Source organism: Piliocolobus tephrosceles, chromosome 19, assembly GCF_002776525.5.
Source record: "Piliocolobus tephrosceles isolate RC106 chromosome 19, ASM277652v3, whole genome shotgun sequence".
Taxonomy (NCBI): domain Eukaryota; kingdom Metazoa; phylum Chordata; class Mammalia; order Primates; family Cercopithecidae; genus Piliocolobus; species Piliocolobus tephrosceles.
Window position 1 is genome coordinate 60721777 of NC_045452.1, and position 22342 is coordinate 60744118.

Genomic DNA, 22342 nt, shown 5'->3' on the forward strand with positions numbered 1-22342 from the left:
GAAAGAAAGAAAGAAAGAAAGAAAGAAAGAAAGAAAGAAAGAAAGAAGGAAAGGAGAAAAAGAAAGAGAAAGGAAGGAAGGAAGGAAGGAAAAGAAAGAAAGAGAAAGAAAGAAAAGAAAGAATTTTTCTAAAGTACTTCACGATAGGATGTGTATAAGTATTTATGACCCAGCCATCCCATTACTGGGTATGTACCCAAAGGATTATAAATCATGCTGCTATATAGACACATGCACACGTATGTTCATTGTGGCACTATTCACAATAGCAAAGACTTGGAATCAACCCAGATGTCCATCAGTGACAGACTGGATTAAGAAAATGTGGCACATACACACCATGGAATACTATGCAGCCATAAAAAAGGATGAGTTTGTGTCCTTTGTAGGGACATGGATGCAGCTGGAAACCATCATTCTCAGCAAACTATCACAAGAGCAGAAAGCCAAACACCACATGTTCTCACTCATAGGTGGGAACTGAACAATGAGATCACTTGGACTCGGGAAGGGGAACATCACACACCAGGGCCTATCATGGGGAGGGGGGAGGGGGGAGGGATTGCATTGGGAGTTATACCTGATGTAAATGACAGGTTGATGGGTGCTGACGAGTTGATGGGTGCAGCACACCAACATGGCACAAATATACATATGTAACAAACCTGCACGTTATGCACATGTACCCTAGAACTTATAATAATAATAATAAAAGAAAAAAATAAATAAAAATGGCTAATAGGTTTTCAACATGAAATCTTATTATCATTTCAGTTTTATAAAATAGCCTTGTACAGATTCTGCCATGAATATTCTGTGAAATGTTTTGCAGCCAATTTGAACCCCAAGATTGTTTTTGTCTAACATTAATTGGCATCGTTTTGCAGCCACAGTTTGTGATGGAAGATTTTTGTTAACTGGATCATCTGGGTCTTTCCAGGCTACTCATTATCCAAAACCTTCTGAATCAAGTGTTGTCTGCCAGTGGATCATACGGTAACACAAGATCTTATGTTTTCTATTCTTAAGTCATAAAGTGTTTTTCTGATGCAAGATCTTATTGTTTTCAGTACTTTTTAAAAGAATTATCATTTTCATTAAATATGAAGCAAAAAACCTCCCAACTGAAAAACTGTACCAAAGATTATACTATCATTTTTAACCTTTTACAGAGGTATTCTGTCCTATGAACAATACTGTCTAATAAATGGGGTCATCTCATTGGGTTCTGAAGCAAGTTTATTTTTCTGTGGTGCACACTGATCACGTGTTGCCAGGCAAACAACACACATATGGCTGTGTATCATGAGAAGCAGAATTTCACATCACCTGCATTTGTCTATAAAATATGTTCTTTCTCATTTTGCCACTGACTTTGTGGAAATCTCTAAAGGTGTGATTCAGTTACAGCAGATTAAGAGCAGGGAACAGCCTCTATGTATGTCTTTCTTGCTATATCTCGAATGACATTTGGATCAGTCAATATATATTTCACCTCCACATTCTTAATTCAATTAACCAATCATGATAATCAAAATAATCAGGCTGCTGATAGCTGATCTATCTTAATGTTTACCTAAGCATTTTCATAGACAAGGAACACCTTAAGTTCCTTCCAGATATTCCAAGGAAAAAAGAATTTGTACTCACATAACTATAAGAGATCCTGAAATAAACTTATTTTAACTCTTAAAAGTAGGACTTCTTATAGCTTTAAATATGTTAACATGCAATGTAAGTCTCCAATAGAAACTTTCTTGTTAAAATGCTGAATATTTCCCCAACAGAGCATGCAGAATAAGTGCTCCATAGAATTCACTATGAAAAATTATATTCTAATTAGTTCATTTGTATTAATAGCTAGATGGGATTATGATTTACTGGTCTGACCTATAGTGTAATTTTAATCATTGTGATGACTCACTAGAAAACTACAGCAATCAATATAATAGCTGATTAAAGAAAGTTAAAAGTCAGAGCCTCAGGTTCTTTTCAAACAGTATGAAATGGCCCCACAAATAATCGCCCAGGTAGACATATCCCAGAGAGGAGATGTGAGAAAAAGATTGTTCTATACACACTTACTTGGCATTGTTCAAGGAAAGAAGAATATCCCTTTATTTTTCATTTCGATTTGGAGTGCAGCCCCTTGTGAGATATGTGATATAACTAAAAACACAATTTCCTTTGTTTCATGCTCTAGACAACATGCTATTGGTGTGTCAAAAATAAGACTAAAATTAGGCCGGGCGCAGTGGCTCATGCCTTTAATCCCAGCACTTTGGGAGGTCAAGGCGGGCGGATCACGAGGTCAGGAGATCGAGACCATCCTGGCTAACAAGGTGAAACCCCGTCTCTACTAAAAATACAAAAAAATTAGCCGGGCGTGGTGGCGGCACCTGTAGTCCCAGCTACTCCAGAGGCTGAGGCAGGAGAATGGTGGGAACCCGGGAGGCGGAGCTTGCAGTGAGCCGAGATCGCGCCACTGCACTCTGGCCTGGGCGACAGCGCGAGACTCCGTCTCAAAAAAAAAAAAAAAAAAAAAGACTAAAATTAAAAATGGCAGTTCTAAGTAATTATTGACAATTGAAAAATTAACTAAGTTGGAGAATATTGTTTTCACCCTACATTTGTATGCGTTCATATATATATATATATATATATATATATATATATATATATATAGGTTTTTTTTAAATACAGACACACACACACAATAGCTTCAGACTTAAAAGAAGCATTTATAAATGTCTATTAGCATTGTTCATTAGGAAAATAAAATATTAACTCTAGCACTTATTTAAAATTTCAGTAGAAAGCTGTAGAAAATCTTAAATATCTTTCACCGAAAATGGAAAGAATAAATAAATGTAACTAATCTGCATAATTGGGTATAGAACTGTTTTTTATGCAATCTTTGAAACTTTATTAATACCAAATAAAAATAATTTAATTGCTAAGTTCACTTCTTAATAAAGACCGGTCGCATTTAGAGGGTTTATGAGCAGAACGCACAATCAACTTTTGCTGTAATGATAATGTCCTTTACGCAAAAATTATCCTATATTAATTAAATATTTTATGGTTCTATTGTTTTTAGTTTCTTTCCATTACTTAATTTTTGAAACTATTTTAAGAAATCTGTGATTGGTAAATGGATTATTTTAAAAACCTGAAGAACCTAAGATGTTCCCCCAAAACAAATAATATACTTCATGCTAAAATGATGATTTAATCATATAAATAATCTATTTTTTCTCAAAGCTTATTATTATATTAGTAATGCATTGTACCAAATAGTTGTTTTCTTTCCCAATAGTGATCAGAATTAGAGTAAAGACAATTTTTCTATAAGGTTTAAGACCAATTAAATATAGGAGAAATGTTTAAGATGCAATTAAACTACATTTTGGGCAGGACCAACTCATCCTTTGAATTACATTAAGACCACAGTTAGCATACAGCCAATAGTTAAGAATATAGTTATTGGAGACAGTTTGTGTGGGTTCAAATCTAACTGGTTCACATTAAGATCTTCAGATCAAGATCTTCACACATCATCAGATCAAGATGTGTGATCTCAGGCAAATGAGTAAACCTCTTTGACTCAAAATTTCTGTGTCTGTAGAATTCCACATCTCTAAATACTATGAAGTCATTATTAAATATGATAATGAATGTAAAGTGGTTAGCCACATATTAAATGCTGAATAAAAGTGGTCTATAAAAATATTAACTAATGACACAATAATACAAAGTATATAAATTAAATTTAAAGAAATTTAATTTAATCTCTTCAAAAAATCAAAAGGTAACTGAAGTATCTAATATTATATAAACATCTGATTATGTTCTCCAATTAATCTTACTTTAATAAATCCCTGAGCTTTTATTGGAAGTGAGTTGAATTTTCTGAATCAGAAGAAAGCGGAAAATCATCTGCACTTTTTTGTCTTTTCCACCTCCAAATATCTATTTTGAGAAAGCAGAGGACCTCTGAAAGCAAAGCGTCCTAAGGAACTTCTCATGCATGTGTTCCTTAGACGCACAGCTTGAAAACATCAGATGAAAAAACTCTCACTGTATTCTTGTCCAGACACACCAGAACTTTAATTAAAAGGGGAGAAATCATCTCTCAAGTCTGCTTATTTCTTCCATCTCTGTCTTTTCCACCTTGACTGCAGATTCCCTAAAGGTCTCACCAGCAGGCTCACTCTCCTAGTCCTTAAACTGACGTAACAGAGGCAGAACTTAAACAGCTTCAAATGTAGCTTCACTTTCCTTCTCTGTCTAAGCTGGGATGATCTTCTGCTCCCTCATCTTGATCCCCTCACCTCTGCCTGTGGTTACCAGACATGTCTTATAGTAGCCATGAGTATAGCATCTCTTGCATTTACCTATCATACTTCAAGGGCCCTCAAACCTAAGCGCTCATCATAATCGCCCTTGGAGCTTCTCAAAATACACATTCCAGAATACACTCTGGGACTGCTGAATCTGATACTCAGGGCTGAAGTCCATAGGTTTGTGGTTTGGGTTTTTTTGGTTGTTTTTTTAATAATAACCCACCACCATTCTAACTTTATCTCCCTTGCAGCAAACACAGGTCAGGTCCAAAAATCTGAGTTTCTGCTTAGTTGTCTTTTAATGATGCCCTGCTAATAGCTGCCATTTCACTAACACCAACCCCGCTACTTGAAGACTAAACTTCAGCCCTGAAGTCCAGCCCACCTGCCATAATTATAGTATGGTGTTTGATCAACCTGAGGTCTTCCCACAAATGGACAGTTCTCAACAATGCCTTTTAGACTTTCAAAAATTTACTAACTCTGTGAAGAATGTCCTTGATTGCCTTATTGGCCACATTACTACTGGTGGTGAACCTAAAAACCAGTCTTGCCATGTCCCTGCCTGTAGGCCTTTATCACTCAGTATCCTCCAGGACAGAGTCAGAGGCCAGGTCACTTCTCAGGGCTCCTGCTTGGCCTTGGAAACTAAATCTCTTAAGTATTACCAGCCCTTTTAATCCTTTCGTGGGTCCATTTGCAGATGATCTAGCCAACCTCATGCCCAAGGAGGCTTAGACATTTTTACCCATACACACTTTTATTTCTTTCAGCCATCTCCCTTCCAAGGAGTTCAGAGAAACTTGGTACTTACAAAGCACTTGGAGGAGTTACTTACATTTCTGATTATAACACTTTAATAAGACAGTGGAGTTGTAAGTAGAGGTTTCACTAAGTCCCCTCTCTCTGAAACTATTATCTGAAAATGAAAATAGTTTAAATGTCAAATTTAAATTTTCTGATGAACCTGTCACACTTTTCCTTCTATGCTCTTATACCAGCAGCTAGATACAATACTTTTTATATCAATAGCATGCAGTAGTTTCTACAAAGTATTAGATAATATAGGAATGAATGAATTAATCTCTGTCCTTGAGTCATATAAATTGTTAGGAAAGACATTTAAGTATGTAAATAATAATTTAACTGTCATACAATCAAGCTGTCACCTTGATGGTATGAACAATATGCATGAATTGGGAATTTTAACATAATTAAAATGTTCATACTACCCAAAGTGATGTACAGATTGAATGCAAGCCCTATAAAATACTGATGGCAGGTTCTACAGAAATAGAAAAAAAAATCCAAAAATGTATATGGAATCACAACAAAACCTGAATAGCCAAAACAAACTTTAAAAAATAACAAACCTGGGGGGTCTCACATTTCCTAATTGCAAAATATATTACAAAGCTGTAGTAATCAAAACTGTAAGGTACTGGCAAAAAGACAAATATGTAGACAGAAAGAATAGAAAGCCCACAATAAAGCCTCATATATATGATCAAATATCTTCCATGAGGGTGCTAAGACAACACAAAGGGAAAAGGATAGTCTTTTCCACAAATGACATTGAGAAGACCTGAAATGGTGCAGCTGCTATAGAGAACAGTGTGCAGGTTCCTAAAAAAATTAAAAATAGAATTCACATATGATCCAGCATTCCCAATTCTGAATATTTATCTCCATGAAATATCTCCACTCCCATGTTCATTTCAGCATTAGTTACAATAACCCAAAGATAAAAAGAACCTGAATGTCCATCATCTGATGATTGAACAAAGGAAATGTGATATATATTTATATATGAATATTAGTCATAAAGAAGGAAATCTTGTATATGATACAACATAGAAGAACCTTGAGAACATTGTACTAAGTGAAATAAGCCAGTCACAGAGAGAGAAATACTGCATGAATTCATTTACTTGAAGCATAGAAAGTAGTTAAACTCATGGAAATGAGAGGAGAATGGTGGTTGCCAAGGACTGGGAGGACTAAGCAATGGGGGAGTTGTCATTCACTGATACAGAGTTTCAGTCCTGCAAGTTAAAGAATTCTAGAGATCTGCTGTACATCATTGTGTTCATAATTGGCAATACTGCACTGTACACTTAAAAATTTAAGAGGGTAGATATCATATTGTGTGGTGTTCACCACAAGAAAACACATACAAATTCTAGAATGCATTAAGAAATATGACAACTGTTAAAAATGTGGTAATCTATTTTTTGCTTTTAATTTAGTGTAAACCAAGGACTTTCTATTAAACTGAGCTTCGATCATTTTAATATATATTATACAGATACATTAAATATTTATGAAGGTGTAGGATCAAGCAAGATTTTAAGAGGTAAGTTGAAGCAAATATACAATTACTTATGAAAATGAAAATATGTGGGTAAATTTTTGGAGTGGTATGTTTTCCCTTTGATTTTGAAGTGAATATAGACTTGAAACTAATAAAACTAAAAAAAAAATTGCTTCTCATTATAAAAATTAGAAAATTAGTGCTCTACGTGTCTTCATAGCAAAATAGTTATGTTTTAACATTGTCCTCTTCTAATTAATATCTTAAAAATTATGTGAAACTTGTCAAATGATTATAATTATCTATTTAGTTACCATACATTGTTTAAATGTTAGTCCCTATTAATCAAATTCAGACAGTCTCTGATAATTATTATTCTGTTTTCTCTGCATTGCATAGGTTATAAACCCACAAAGGTTCTGCATTTTTTATGTTCATCCTGCTCCTCGTTCTCCTGCAGGCTAATACTAATAAAGTGGCTAAAACATTGTCTAGCCAAGGAGGTAGGCTAAGTAAATGATAGATGTGGATGGATGGTATTGTGACTATATAACCATTTATCGTTACACATGGACGGGGCTGGAAGTTGAAAAGAGGGCAGGGTGTGCCCTAGTAATATACATCTGCTCATGCCCCTTTGTTCTCCCTGTCCCCAAAATGCACAGACCTATTCACAGTAACCAATGAAATTAGGGGCAAAATTCCAGGAGGAAATAAGTGAGGATGAGGTAGAGAATGTGGAAACGAAGCCAAGGGAATAACTAGTTTTCCTCGCCTGTTGGAGAAATAGTTAAGTGTGGAGCTAAGATACGGTTGGTGACACGTGTGATTAAATTTTACATAGTAACTTTGTTTTAAGAACCTCGCCTCTCAAATTGTATTTGTGGGTAATGAAAAGTGAATCCTATTGAATAATTTTTTACAGATTTAATGATTTGAGAAATATGTAAGCATATGCTAATAATATCTCATTTTTATTAGGTATTGATATGTGATACTCTACTGAATAATCAATGTGCATTTTCTTATTTAATATTTTCAATAAACCTGCAAAATATGTTTTACAGAAGAGTAAAATGAGGTATAATATATTAAATTACCATAAGTTCACAGTGTTGGAGGCAGAAATCAAATCCCAAACTCTCTGACTTGAAACATATTATTCTTTGCTCTTTAAAAGCCCAAGTACACATATCATAATGAGTGTATATAAAACATATGAACTCATGGTAAGTCACATTTGCTCTTAAAAAAAATGGGCCAACCATTTCATAATCTATTTCTATAGCTGATAAATGCAGTTTTTAAAAATTATTATCAACATAAATATTCACATAGGTGGACAAATAGGCTACTTCATATAAACATTTCCAAAGACTAATGTGGCATTAATAAACTTCACCATATATTTTCACTTACACGGTGTAAAGAAGTGTTGTCAGCACTTTGAGTTGACTCAATAAATGCTCTTCCAAACCAATTATGTAGGTACTGTTATCATCCCTACTATACAGAAGAAAAAATCTAAATTTGTAGAGGTTGGGGGCTGAATAAGTGCTAGGCATAAGATATTCTCATGTTTCTTAGCTCTTCAAATACCATGGTTTGTCTAAATATTATTTTCACATGATTAGGGTATCAGCAATTTGTGAATAAATTTTAAAACATTTAGCCATAGTGATGTGACTAATGGGCAATTAATTGCCATAAGAATGTAATGAGAAACTGAATATCCAAGCAGAAAACATCTATGAATGTGTAGTTACATTATAACAGGTAGTTGCTTAATTTTAAGGTATTCAGAATAATAATTTATTTTAAAGTTCTGAAAATTAAATATTTTACTGGTAATCTGAAAATGTGAGTGTATTGGGTGCTAAATTTTCAAATTAAAAATTCTAACTTTTTTGAAGAAAACTAATAATATCTTACCATTGGTATCTAGCACAAAGTCTGGTGTATTGCAAAAACTCAAGGTTTATCTGAATTTACACCAACTGGGATATATTTCTATCATATGGTATTATAGTATATAATCAATGGAGACAAGCAGTATTTCCCATAACTGTAAAGTTAATTTGTATGGAAATAATACTGATACTTTCATTCTCAAGTCACAAGCTCATCTTTCCCTAAATGTTTTAGCAATTTCTTTATGTGAAAAGTGCTTACGAGGTTTGCTTTCATTAAATTCCAATTCAAAATACATAATCTCAAATGCTGTTATTATTTGTATAATATTGGAAATATATAAATTTTTTACTTAGGGTAAGTGGGATTATATAGAGACAATATAAGAAATTATCTTCGTAAAATAATTGTCATATACCTGATTAGGGGCAAATCAGCATAAACAAACCCTAAAGGCATTTTTTCCATCATTTTAACCTACAGTTGCAATGCAAAAGTTCTTTAACTGCTAAAAAGTGTCAGGGAAATATAGACATGCATAAAGTGATAGTGCAGTCTTCAAATAATCATGAAAATTGAAGTAAATCAACATGGAGTGCTGGGAAAGTTATTTCAAAAGTGTTTTCTTTAAGTTGCAATGATGAAGGTATAATATTAAATTCAATGGTTATAATAATTATAAATACTTCGTGTGAAAGGAGTAGAAGACGGTAAGTGAGCTTACTTAATTTAGTGTTCAGAAAAATCTATAAATGTTTTTATGTATCTTCAAAGAAAGACAACAAAAATGCCTGGGTTAGCACACTGAAAACAGTTTCAAAATGCTTAGCCCAGGAATTGTGTTTCTGAGTGCATACTTGTTATGCCATTCTTTGTATTTCAAGTGCTTAGCTGGTATTCCATTCCCACAGGACTGCTGACAATATATTTCTAATACTGTAGCTTAACATTGTATAAGGCCATGCTTATCCTGAGACACATAGAAGTGTGAATAGCTATAGCCAAAGTTATGTCATAAACATAGTGTATATTCCTGAATTGTCAACTTATCCTACAACAAAAATAATAACACTGCATATATGGAATTAAACAATATAGGCAAATATTATTCAAAGTAAAGCATTTTCAATACATTTTATGCTTTTATTAGGATACTTTTATGTATACTCAGAAGTACCCATTAACTCACTTCTGTTGACAGGGGTACATTATGTGGAAAAATTTATTTTAGCAAGCACTAGGTTTGCTGAAGTCATCCCTTCCAGAATTATCAAAGATTCCCCAATCATAGTGCCTGGCAAAATTAAAGATTTCTTCTTCAGTACCCCCATAGCATTTTCCCCTTATATAATAATTTTATGGTTATTTTTAATAACTCACCAATATAAATTATTCTAATAGAGGAAACTGGTTACTTCTTTTCTATGTCATCAGCACTTGACCCCAGACTAAATTCATAGTGGGCAGTCACTAAGATGTGTTGAAGATGTTAGAAATTCTTTTATAATAAAGATGGTACTCTAGTTGCTGCATTTTCACTCTTATAAATTGGATAATATAAGTAGTTTGAACTAGGTCTGTTGAATCATATTCTGTAGAAAGTTAATCTTCCCTGTCCGTTGCCCTCTTTCCAAATTCCCCACATCTGTATCATATTTCTCTCTTCTTTCCAAAAACCTATTCACCAGAGCCTTTGCTGTTAGTAGACAAATGATGAGTTAATTCGCATCTAAGAGTGACTGCTTGATCAGTCTATGCAAATTAACATCCATAAAAGTTTTGGATTTTTAATAGAAGATGTTGGATTTTCTTAAGGCATGTCTAAAAATTTATTTTATCAGTTATGATATACTAGGAAAAAAGGCATCCTTTAAAAGATATTAGGTAATTGTTTGTATTCTTTCAACACAAACCCCATCTCTTTTATGTAGGCAAATTCTATTGCTCTGTTTACTCACATCTTGATATATGCCCTCAAATATTGATTAAAAATCTCCTATGCTTTGGTACAATGACAGAGGCACAGAAAGCATTAAGTCATAATCTCACCCATTTCAAGGTTTACAACCTAGTTGGTGAGATGGAGAAGCAAAAGATAGAATTCACTGAGCATTTAGTGTATACTAGTCACTGTCTTACATGAGAATTACTTTTACTCCTTATCACAAATCTTTATGGAAAAAAGTTGTTACACTACAGAAGAAAGGCACAGACAAGTCTAGTAAGACATGGAACCAAGACTCAATCAAATACTGATGCTGGAGCCCCTGCTCTTAACCACTACCCTCCACTACTCCCTGGGTTTGTAAGATACATGGCTTTCACTGGATCTGTAGTCCTGGGACTCTTATTAGACAAAGAGACTTTAAGACTATCTGATGAAAGTTTTATAAAATCTCTACAGACACATATTCTACACCATTTTAGGAGGTTTGCATGTATCTCTGAAGCAGGTTAATGGAACTCAAGGTAAGCTCCTGGACTTTTTAGACTAGCACAATTCTGTTAGATATCGTGAGAATCCAACACACTAGGAAATCCAACACACTAAGGGTGTGGTTGAACCACCAGCCACACTCAAAGCCAGCCGGAAGCCATTGTCCAAGAGAATTCCATTGCTACGGAATAAAAAGCAAAAAGGAGGCGGATAGATTTAAAGTTTCTAGAATGTTCACATCCCTTAAGTGACTAACACTTATGAACTCCAAAGGTTTTCAATATGAGAAGCATTTAAATTACACAGGTGTGCATGCTGCCATGATGACAGTCTAAATAATAGTTCTTCATGAAAAAGCATTGAATTCATGACACACATTTTGGGGCAAAACATTAAGATGTGAATCAATGCTTGTTCATGAGGTTCTTTCTATTAGATCATATTGAAATTACATTGTATGTATCACATTGTTTCCTAATTACTACATAATCAGAGGATATCTAATCATTCATAAAAGTGTCTCTTTTCAGAACTCAATGTTAAATAACTCACTGTTATTTATGCTAATGGATGGATTGTTTGTTAACAATCCATTGTTTGTTAACACTTTTTTTTATTATCACCTCCACTAAGAAACCATTTCAGGCCTTGTTTTTTTCTAACTACCCCTTGTGAAAGTCTAATATTTCATATATACTATATTCTGTGGATCTGTTCATGGACTGTGGGTATATCTGAGCTTTACTCAATTGAAAATTAAAACTGTTTTTCTCCCTCAGAACCAATTTTCACCCTCCTAGGGGCAAGATCACCCCCTTTGAAAATGTATGTGATGTACATTTTCATAAAAGCAAATTTTATAGAACAATGATTTTGTAAAGCATCATATGAAAACTTTTAATCATCCAAGTACCATACTAACTCTTGACAATCAAAAATGAAAAAAACATCCCCTAAGTAGTTTATACTCAAGACAGACAAATGTTACAATCAATATAAAATGCTGTAGAAACAATCTTAAGTCACGTGGTATTATTTTGAGATCTTACAGTTACAAGTGTAAAGGACCAAAGAATACTCTTTTGTTTCTATTATTTTACCCAGATTAAGCCCTTGTGAGTGTGACACAGTAAATACCTGATGAAGCTAAGTTGACTTTAATTTTTAAAACTGCTTAACTGGTGTTTCTTAGATGAACTTTGTCAGTAAATGAATGCATCTTTTCTATGTATATATAATGTATAAATCTAACAATTAAAAATTTAAAATACCTTTTTTATCAAACCATAAATATGTAAAATAATTTGAGGCTTTCTAATGTTTGAGAGAAGAGATATTTCAGTTAAAATAAATGTAAGACTAATGCTTTTAGTTAACTCGGTGGTATCAGATAGATATTTGGATAGATAAACTGATAAACTGATAGTTCAGTAGATGAACTGATGGATGGATAGATAGATGAACAGATAGATATATACATATAACAGTTGTTTATTTTATTTTGCAGCTTCTATTTGGGAAACTAATCCTGGCAAAATAAGAATTTTTTCCAACCAAGTTACTGTCACTTTTCTTATAGAATCTGATGAAAGTGATTATGTTGGCTTTAATATAACATATACTGCATTTAACAGCAGTGAGCTTAATAGTAAGTATTATTTATTTTTCTGCTTTTTAATTTTTAGATGCTTTAATGTTATAATGGAATTTTAAAGGTAGCAGAGCCTAAAATTTTCATGATGTAAGTTTTATAATGAGTATCTTGTATGTGCATCTTTCTCTTCTTAGAACTCAAAAAGAAATGAGATATTGGAAAATGGTTTACATTTTTCAAAGGAATCAAATAACCAATTTGAGAAAACTTATAAATCACTGTAAAATCAAATTAAAATTTTATTTGCTGCAAGCATTGCAAGTTACAAAATACTAGCATAAAACTATTTCAGAGAAAACTCTACATAAACTTAATTTGGATCAAGCTATTAAATTTAGTAACAGGACAGAGAAAAATATGGAACAAAGTTTATGTGGGTGAACCAATGGAGACAAAATGTAAAACTTAAAAAACAAGAAACTATATTTGCTATTACTCTGACAGAGTATAGGAAATGTATTAATTTAACACAGTTGGCAATAAAAAGCTGTTTTAAAAAAACTAAATAGAATGCAATAGAGTTAAGATTAACAAAAAAAGATTTTGTGCATCACTGAAGTATAAGCTATATAAGGTTAGATTATTTTCAATACAATCTAATACAACTACTCACATTGTGGACTAAATTTGTTTTTTATTCTTCCTTTTTTTCATTCACAGATTATGAGAAAATTAATTGTAACTTTGAGGATGGCTTTTGTTTCTGGGTCCAGGATCTAAATGATGATAATGAATGGGAAAGAACTCAGGGAAGCACCTTTCCTCCTTTTACTGGACCCGATTTTGACCACACTTTTGGCAATGCTTCAGGTATAATTCATTTAATTCAGAAGTCAAAAGGATTTTAATTCATAAATCAAAAGGAAAGAGATACATGTTGTTCTGCAGTGTCAAGTGAGCAGTATTAAATGCAAAAGTCTTTTTGGATTTTTAAAGAGTTGAATTAATTAAATGAAAAATGGTAACCAAACAGGCAAGTAAAAGTGAGTGTGTTTCAAGAAATATACTGGTTTACCCTGTATATTTGCAAAATGTTGAAAAGTACACACAGGCCATTAGAGACAAGACTACGTTGTTGTCCTAGACTTGCCACTTATTATTAACTAAGTAGACTTGTGTGAGGCAATTAACTTTTCTGGAGTTTGGTCTCTTTTGTCTTAATTTCATTTTCTGATTGTACATTGCTAGTGCACAGAAATAAAGTGGATTTTTGTATATTGATCTTAGACCCAGCAGCAGCCTTGCTGAATTTGTTTATTAGCTCTGATGTTTCTTTAAAGAATTCCTTAGCATTTTCAACATAACAAGATTGCATTATCTTGAAACAAAGATAGATTTGCTTCTTCTGGGAAGCCCTATGGAAGTCTGATTCTAAAGCCCGATAATAAGGCAGGGTTGTGACTTCCAAGTACAGTTTTCATCTGAATGAGACATTTGAATTGATGCCAGGTGGAAATATTAGAGACAATAATATTTTGCTTAGAAACTAGAAATCATGGTGAAATATTAGAAGCTAAGGAACTTGTAGTGAGAAAATCAGTCATAAAAGTCTTGGAACACATATTCGTAATACCAAACATGATCACTGAAATAATAGTTACAAATCTTAGAAGGAGCGTGTAAGGAAAATTACAAAAAAAAAAAAGCAGTGAAAATTGACCATTTATATAATTGTCTTAGGCAACATTCATCCTATAATATGACTTGCTGATAGGTTACTGATGAGAATACTATTTCATTCAGGCAAATAAACGTTAAAAGCCACCTCTAACCAGCCATGGTTCTAGGCGTTAAGGATACAGACCACATACAGTAACTTCCACAAAGTCTGTCCCAAACCTCCAAGTTGAAATGTTTTTTTCCCTTAAATATTCTAAGCACCACTTCTGTTTTTCCTATCACATAGCATTATATTTACTCAATTATTTGTTTCTTTTTACCACAGTGTTCTTTTCAGGAACAAAAACCTAGTCTCTTTTGTCTTTGAATTAATAGGGCATATATTAGTCCATTTTCACACTGCCATAAAGAAATACCCAAGACTAGGTAATTTATAAAGGGAAGAGGTTTAATTGACTCACAGTTCTACATGGCTGGGGAGGTCTCACAAAACTTACAATCATGGCAGAAGGCAAAGCAGACACATCTTACACGGCTGCAGGCAAGAGACAGTGAGTGTGTGTAGGAAGAAATGTCAAACACATATAAAACCATCAGATCTTGTGGGAACTCACCATTACAAGAACAGCATTGGAGAAATTGTCCCTGTGATCCCATCACTCCCACCAGGTCCCACCCTCAACACATGGGGATTATGTAGATTACAACTGGAGATGAGATTTGGGTGGAGACACAGAGCCAAACCATATCAGATATTCTCAGTGCATGAATCTAATTGACAGGCAAAATTATTTTTGAACATGTAAATAAATATCTACAACTTTGACTGAAGTAATTTCTGAGTAAGTTATTGACTGAATAAAATAGTTTCTAAAGTAAACAAAAATTCTAAGCACATTGACATTGCAATTTGTTATTAATGGCCACTTATGTTACAAAGATAAATATTCCTGATTTTAAGACCTGAAAATTAAGTGGTTGGTTTAATATCAATTGTGAGTGACATTTAGTTAAAGGACTTTAAAGTGTTAAATTTTTTCAAGAAAGAAATATATCTGACTAATCCTACTTCTTTAGAAAGAATGATATCCCTAGAATATTGTAATATGGTTCATCACACTATTTCAACTTAATAAAAATAGTTTTTAGTAAAAAGTGACTACTTTTAATGTATTTCAGAGTCATCAGTAAAAGCCCCTTCAGATTTATTTATTTTGTTCTTTTATTTAAGAAGCATTTATTGAGGCCTTATTCAAGTCATTCAGAATATATCTGTGAACAAAATAAACCAGATTTTCTGCTCTCATGAAGCCTAAATTATAGCAAGGAAAAACAGAAAATAGGAAATGTACATATATAAAGTAATTAATTGTTTCTTGGTGTATTAAATGTGAATAAGTACTTTGGGAAAATGTGAAGCTTTATAAGAGGATGGGGAGGGTGGGGCTAAGATGCTATTACAAATTAAAAGAGGATGATCAGTTAGTCTCATTGAAAAAGTGACACTTGAATCAAAACTGTAAGGAATTGAACGAATTAGCCACACAGATGATTCCAGGCAGAGGGAACATGACTGATCTGTTGGAAGATAGTTTGTGCAAGGGCAAGAGAGTTGAAAAGAGACTGGTAGAAGGCCATTGCCTAACTAGAGAAGAAGTCATGAGACTCAGATCAGTGGGAGCAGACATGGTGAGAAAAGGCTAAATTCTGAATATATTTTTTAACTGAAGCCAACAGAATCCAGTGAAACGAGTCACCAGTGTGGACCTTTGCATAAAAAAAAGTGCTGTATGTAAATGGCCAACCCCATAAGACAAAAATGTTTAGTACTGAAAATGATGACATGAATACTCTCATACATAATTAATCTTCTTTGAATAAGTTATTTCCCAGAGCCTGATTCTCCATGAAAAAATCACTAATTGCACAGCTGAAAACTAACCCCTACGTGATAATCACCCCACCTCTCTGAAGGGGTCTGGCCTAAAACAGTCAAATAATCTGATTTTTTTTTTCTCTTTACTGTAATAAAAAAAAGTTTCTACCACACTTGGACAAGAGTAGTTAGAGGAAAGTGCAAAAAGCATTTGTATCTATTGACTATGACAGATACCTTTTATGTAATTGAAATCTTTGATGTTCAAATTATCATTTTTCTACTTTTATGTCATCCTAATAAGAGATAAGATAACTCCACTGATATCTGAAGAGTATAAATACATTACAGGGGAAAATGGTTTCACCTTGCCAACAGATTAAATAACTAAGGAAATAAGATGAAATTGGACAAAGTGAAACGGGTTGAATGTCAAGTGGAGGTTTTAAATAATTGGGTCTGAAATGAAGTCTCAGGAGAAAGTGGAGTAGCAGGAGTTATTTAAAATTAGACGAGTCATATAACGAGGACAGGTGATAGGGTTTAATAGCTCCTCTCCAACTCTCATACCTGTGATTTCATAATCAACCAGTCATTCCTCTCCAAAGGGCATTTTCTTCTAGCCTGCTTTTTCATGTGTCAGAACATCCTATCTCTGAAATGGAAGAGAATTAAATATTTCGCAATGTTCCTCTTATCCAGGCAGGTTTGTTGTTTGTGTTGTTGTTTTGTTCTTTGCCTTTACCTTAAGTGACAGAAAAGACTAAATGAAACAGACAAACTTTGAGTTAATACTGCTTTAGGTAAGCACACCTAAGGCTCTTAACTTTTCTAGTCCTTCTGAAGAACTGTCTCCTGGTGCAGCAATGGCTTCTAAATCTCTGTGTTGTCAACAGTCAGGGTTTCTCTGTACCTCTTAGAAGCAAAGGGAATTGTTGGAGAAGGTGGTGTTGAGGCAAGACAGCATCTTGAGGTGCTCAGAAGTGGCCCATTCATTTAGAAGGCTCAGGAAAAATGAGGTTCACAATATGTGGAAACTTCAGAAATGTAGGGGTCACAGAGGACTACATAGCTCAAATAAAATGTTTCTTTCCTTTCCTTGATCAATGAAATTGCAGTTGTTTGTAATACTGTGGGAGGTAGTATAGTTTAGCAGTAAAAACCATTAAAATATAGACCCTGGAGTTTTAGCCGGGTTTAAATCTTAGCCCTGCCATTTAGGCAAGTTTCCTATATTCTATTTCTGCCCCAATTCCCTTATCTGGAAAGTGGGGTTGAGGACAATAATACCTGCCATTAGAGGCATGTAATAAACATTAAATTGATTGCTATGCTTAGAAAAAAAACTCTGAAAAATGCCTGGCACATAGAAAGTGCTATATAAATGTTAGGTATTACAACTACTTTCTTTTCATGCTGCAAAGTGTTCAAGAAACATAAATTGGCTGTGGTACTGTTCTAAGTCATATGTTGGGGAGGAAAATAGTTACTCTGCTCAATATTTTAAATTATATTACTTCTTTTAGATATCTTCATTTAACTTAGCATATAAACTTTTTCTAAAATAAGTGTAACTTTAATGTTTTAAAAGTAATATTTTTATTTTCTTATCTTTCCTGTGATGCTGAATTTTAGAAAATAATATACTTTCTAAAATTGATAGACTCTGACTGAATTTAGGCCATGCATCAGTCTAAGCTTTTAATAGTATTTATCTACTAGGTTCAGCTAATTTTATGTATGTACTTACAACTCATGAAACAATTTATATCAGCCTATTTCCTTCTTGTGAGGGATTTCCAGGTTCTCAGGAAGTTCTGCTATCTCTCCAGTTCCTTCTCTCTTTATATTAGATCAGCACATGCTCAGAAGTTTTGCTTTTTAATTAGGATGTTGGATGGAGAGAGGTTAGGTTCAATTCATAAAGAGATAAGCAGGAGAAAAAGTGATGGAAAGAAGTTTTAAGAAAAACCTAATCATTCAAAAAAGAGATTCATTATATGCTTAAGTAAACAAAATATATTCAGTTTTCTGGAGCTTATGTATTTATTTAGAGACAGAATCACTCTGTCTCCCAGACTGGAGTACAATGGCATAATCATAGCTCACTGCAGCCTCAAACTCCTGGGCTCAAGAGATACTCCCACCTCAGCCTCCTGAATAGCTGGGATCACAGGTGCGTGCTATCACACCCGGCAATTTTTTAAAAAAAATGTTTATAGAGATGGGGCCTCGTTATGTTGTCAAACTCCTGGCCTCAAGTGATCTTCCTGCCTTGGACTCCCAAATCGCTGGGATTACAGATGTGAGCCACTACGGCTGGCCAATATCCTGGGTTTTAAGCTGACTGAGATTAATTCTAAGAGCTCTAGAAGACATTTCAAGGAAGTCAAGGGTTTTAAAAGAAAGTATTTTTGACCATATAAATTCCCATGTGGTTATGAAAAAAAACTCTTTAATTATTCCTTTTGTGTAGAAATTTAATAAATTTAAAAGCAAAGCAAATCTGTAACAAAAATATATTAAACAACAGACAGCTAATTCACATCAAGACAGAAAAAAAAAATAAACGAAGTGTCTTTCTTGTTCCCAAAAGTTCTAGCAAGTTGAAAAATTCATATATAAACATAAAATATACAACAATCTGGGTGCAGTGGCTGATGCCTGTAATCCCAACACTTTGGGAGGCCAAGGCAGGCAGATCACCTGAGACCCGGAGTTTGAAGGCAGCCTGGTCAATATGGCGAAACTCCATCTCTACTAAAAATACAAAAATTAGCCAGCCGTGGTGGCATGAGCCCGTAGTCCCAGCTACTCTGGAGGCTGAGGCAGGAGAATCACTTGAACACACAGGAGGCAGAGATTGCAGTGAACCAAGATTGGCTACTGCACTCCAGCCTAAATGACGGAATGAAACTCCATCTCAGAAAAAAAAAATAAAAATACACAACAGAATATACCAAATGACATCAGAGAAGTACACAGTGCCACCGAGAATTCAAAAGAAAAAGTGGTCACTTTTAATTGGGAGACTTTGTGAAGGAGATGACAATTTGATTTAAATGACCTCAAAAAATTGATAGGATTTGAACAAGGTACAATTGGAAGGGGAAGTGGAAGGAGGTAAAAGAGAAAAGAAGAAGACACAAACTGTCAAAAAATTTCTAGGTGTTTGGAAATATTAACATTATCTAATTTTGCAGAAGTGCTGTATGGAAATAGATGAAGTATAAGTGCGACAGCTGGAAAATGACATTGAGGACATAACACAGGGGCCTCAAATATCGGACTGTATTTGTATTTGGTTTAATAAGAAATACAGAGATAATAAAAGATCTTGAACAAGGGGCTAATTTGTGCATAAGAAAGCATTATTGAGCAATGGTGTAAGAGATGATTCCCATGAAGAATCAGAGAACTGGAAGTGAGATGCACTTGGAAATAGTGACAGTGATGGTCTGTCTCTATTAATAGTTCCATGCGTTGGGATGTTTCTACTCTGTTCCCTGGTGAGATAGCCCAACAGACATGCTGTGTGAATGTGAGTTTCTGTACTTTAAGTGGAAGCAACTGAATGTACAACTAATTGACAGCTTCTCAAATTAAAGAAGCAAATTGAAACTATGCCTTAATAAAATTATTTAAGGAAGAAAAAGTGATGGATAATATTGAGAAGACTTAGGAGAGATGTAATAGTGGCCTTTAAACTTTTGTGGAGCTAACAAATATGTTATATTGCAAATAGTCCCACAAGGCAAAATTAGATATAATAGGTGCGTATAAGCTTATTTTTTTAAAAAAGGAAAATAATTTTCTAATCATGTCAAAATGGAATGGGATGCCTTGGAATACAATAATTTCTTCTGCATCTGGCGTGTGTTAATCAGAGATCAAGTGATCCCTTAGGGTAAAATGTCATAGATGAAATTTAAGGACAATTAGTGGTTAGACTAAGTACAGTTTTATATAAACTACAAATTTCTACTCTTTAACCTTAGCATTTTATGAAGGATTTTATTCATCTTCTAATTTGTTAACTAAAGAATGGAGTCGATATCACAAAAATAGCAATTTAATGTTATATATTATTTTACTATATTCAGTAATATGCAACCAATATGATATTTACTCTAGACAAGATTTATAAGGTACTATAGTCTACATAATTAATTATGTTTTACCTGATCACTGACAAAAAAAAAACTCATAGCATCATATTTTGATCATACTGAAAACTCCAAATAGATCACTGCTTAATAAGTGAAAACCAGTTTCAAATTATTTCAAATTAGTTATAACTATTGACTGTCAACATGGCCAAACATAAATAGGAGCATAATGTGTGTTTATATAATGGTAGCTAATTAGAAATTTTTCTGAATAGGCTAACCATTTGAGTATTTATTCATGATATTCAGTGGTATTTCAATTATTTCTTCCCCAATTACGTTCTAAGTAATCAAAAGTAAGGTAAATTCAAAAGTGATTTGGAGTTGCGCATTTAGAGAGTGGATTCTGGGACCTCTCTTGTGTACCTACGCCACTCTTCTCCATTCATATAATTAGAACACTCATGAAATAGCTAAGATATGTACTCATGAAATATTACAGCATTATGTAAAATAGGAATAATTTGTTAATAATGCAGAATGTTAAACATAGTATTATTTTACAGTTTGTCATATAAAGTAAATAAATGAGTACATATTACATTTATTAAGCCACTAGACCATAATTTCACCTTGATAAAACATTCATTTATTCTGAATAATTTTTGCCTCACTGATCTAAATATCCATTGATATATCTACAGGCAGTTCCACTAGCTTCTTTTCTTTATGCCTTGTTCTTACTTTGCATCTCATAATGAATGAGTTTAAAGTTTATATGCAACATCGCCTATATTTTTCTGTTGGAAAGCACAAGAGAGAAGATATTTGATTTCAAGTAAACACTAAATTTCAGCATCTCATAAAAAATTTCATTCCAATCAAATTAGATTAATCCAACATCACATTTGCTTTATATAATATCTTGTTACATGATTCTTGCTTCCTGTCACAATATGTGAGCAGGAAACTAAGAATAGAATGAATTCCCCTAAGAAAATGTTCAAGATGTTATTCCAGTAACCCTTCGCAAACTTCAAATGACTGAAATCATTGGTTGGAATAATGAATTTCAGACCAAAAAGTACTTTATGCAGAGCCTTGTGCTATTTTGAAAGCTTTTATACATATTAGCATGCTTCCTGCTCCTCGGTGATCTGATTACCTATCATTCACAGGACTAAAGAAAGATAAGACTGTTTTAAAATAAGGCACGTTCTTATTTAGAGATATGAAATGTTCAGTGAAATATAAAACTGAAAGTCTTAGAAACTCTTAAATGTTTTGTATTTATATACATGTGTGTGTATATTCTGAGTTAGTCCACTAGCATCTCTAAATATCCTCATGTACTGACTGTCTCTAAAGATGTGAGTTAATCAAAATATCTAGTAAACTAGAATTAAGTCAGGAACTGGGCTGGATTATTTAGTGACTCATAATAAGTCAGAATTTTATATATCCTTGGTGGTACTCCACTTCAAGGCTCTTGTTTAAAAAAGTGGGACACCCAGTGTTAAGCTATTTTTGTCAATAACAATCTGTTACGGCAAAAATACTGCTTTCTGAGCTCGAGTCTAGTGTCCTGTCCACTATATCAAAATATGTTTCCTTAACCTTTCATCTTAAAATTTTTCTTTCCTGCTTACAAAGTCTACATGTCACACAATGAAAATGCAATATTTAAGTGAAATAAAACTTTTTTTGTTATTTTTACAGGATTTTACATTTCCACCCCAACTGGACCAGGAGGGAGAAAAGAACATGTGGGACTTTTAAGCCTCCCCTTGGACCCCACTTTGGAGCCAGCTTGCCTTAGTTTCTGGTATGTTGTAGACACCTGTTTAAATGCTGTCTTATTTAATGGGTAACATTGCCTTGCTCAGGCCACCAGGCTCATATTTCACTAAGATGTTGGCTAAAGTTTTAATGCACATACTATTACTTTCCCAACTGATAAGCAACAAAGCATTGATAGACTCCTCTCCCCATCCCCAGCAACTCCAAAACCCAGAGGGAAAAAAGGTTGTTTCAAAGAAAGTAAAGAATTTAAAAAGCTCTGAAAAGGACTTATT

At 33.7% G+C, this 22342-nt stretch overlaps 1 protein-coding gene across 1 annotated transcript in view; it reads left to right on the forward strand.

The window, feature by feature from the left end:
- The window catches only part of TMPRSS15 (transmembrane serine protease 15), a 135759-nt gene that overhangs the window by 37966 nt on the left and 75451 nt on the right, over positions 1–22342 (forward strand). Inside the window, exons 7-11 of the mRNA XM_023227525.2 lie at positions 888–996; positions 6596–6702; positions 12516–12656; positions 13323–13472; positions 21987–22092. Of these exons, the coding sequence (XP_023083293.1) occupies positions 888–996; positions 6596–6702; positions 12516–12656; positions 13323–13472; positions 21987–22092 (613 nt within the window). The remainder of the gene's footprint in view (positions 1–887; positions 997–6595; positions 6703–12515; positions 12657–13322; positions 13473–21986; positions 22093–22342) is intronic.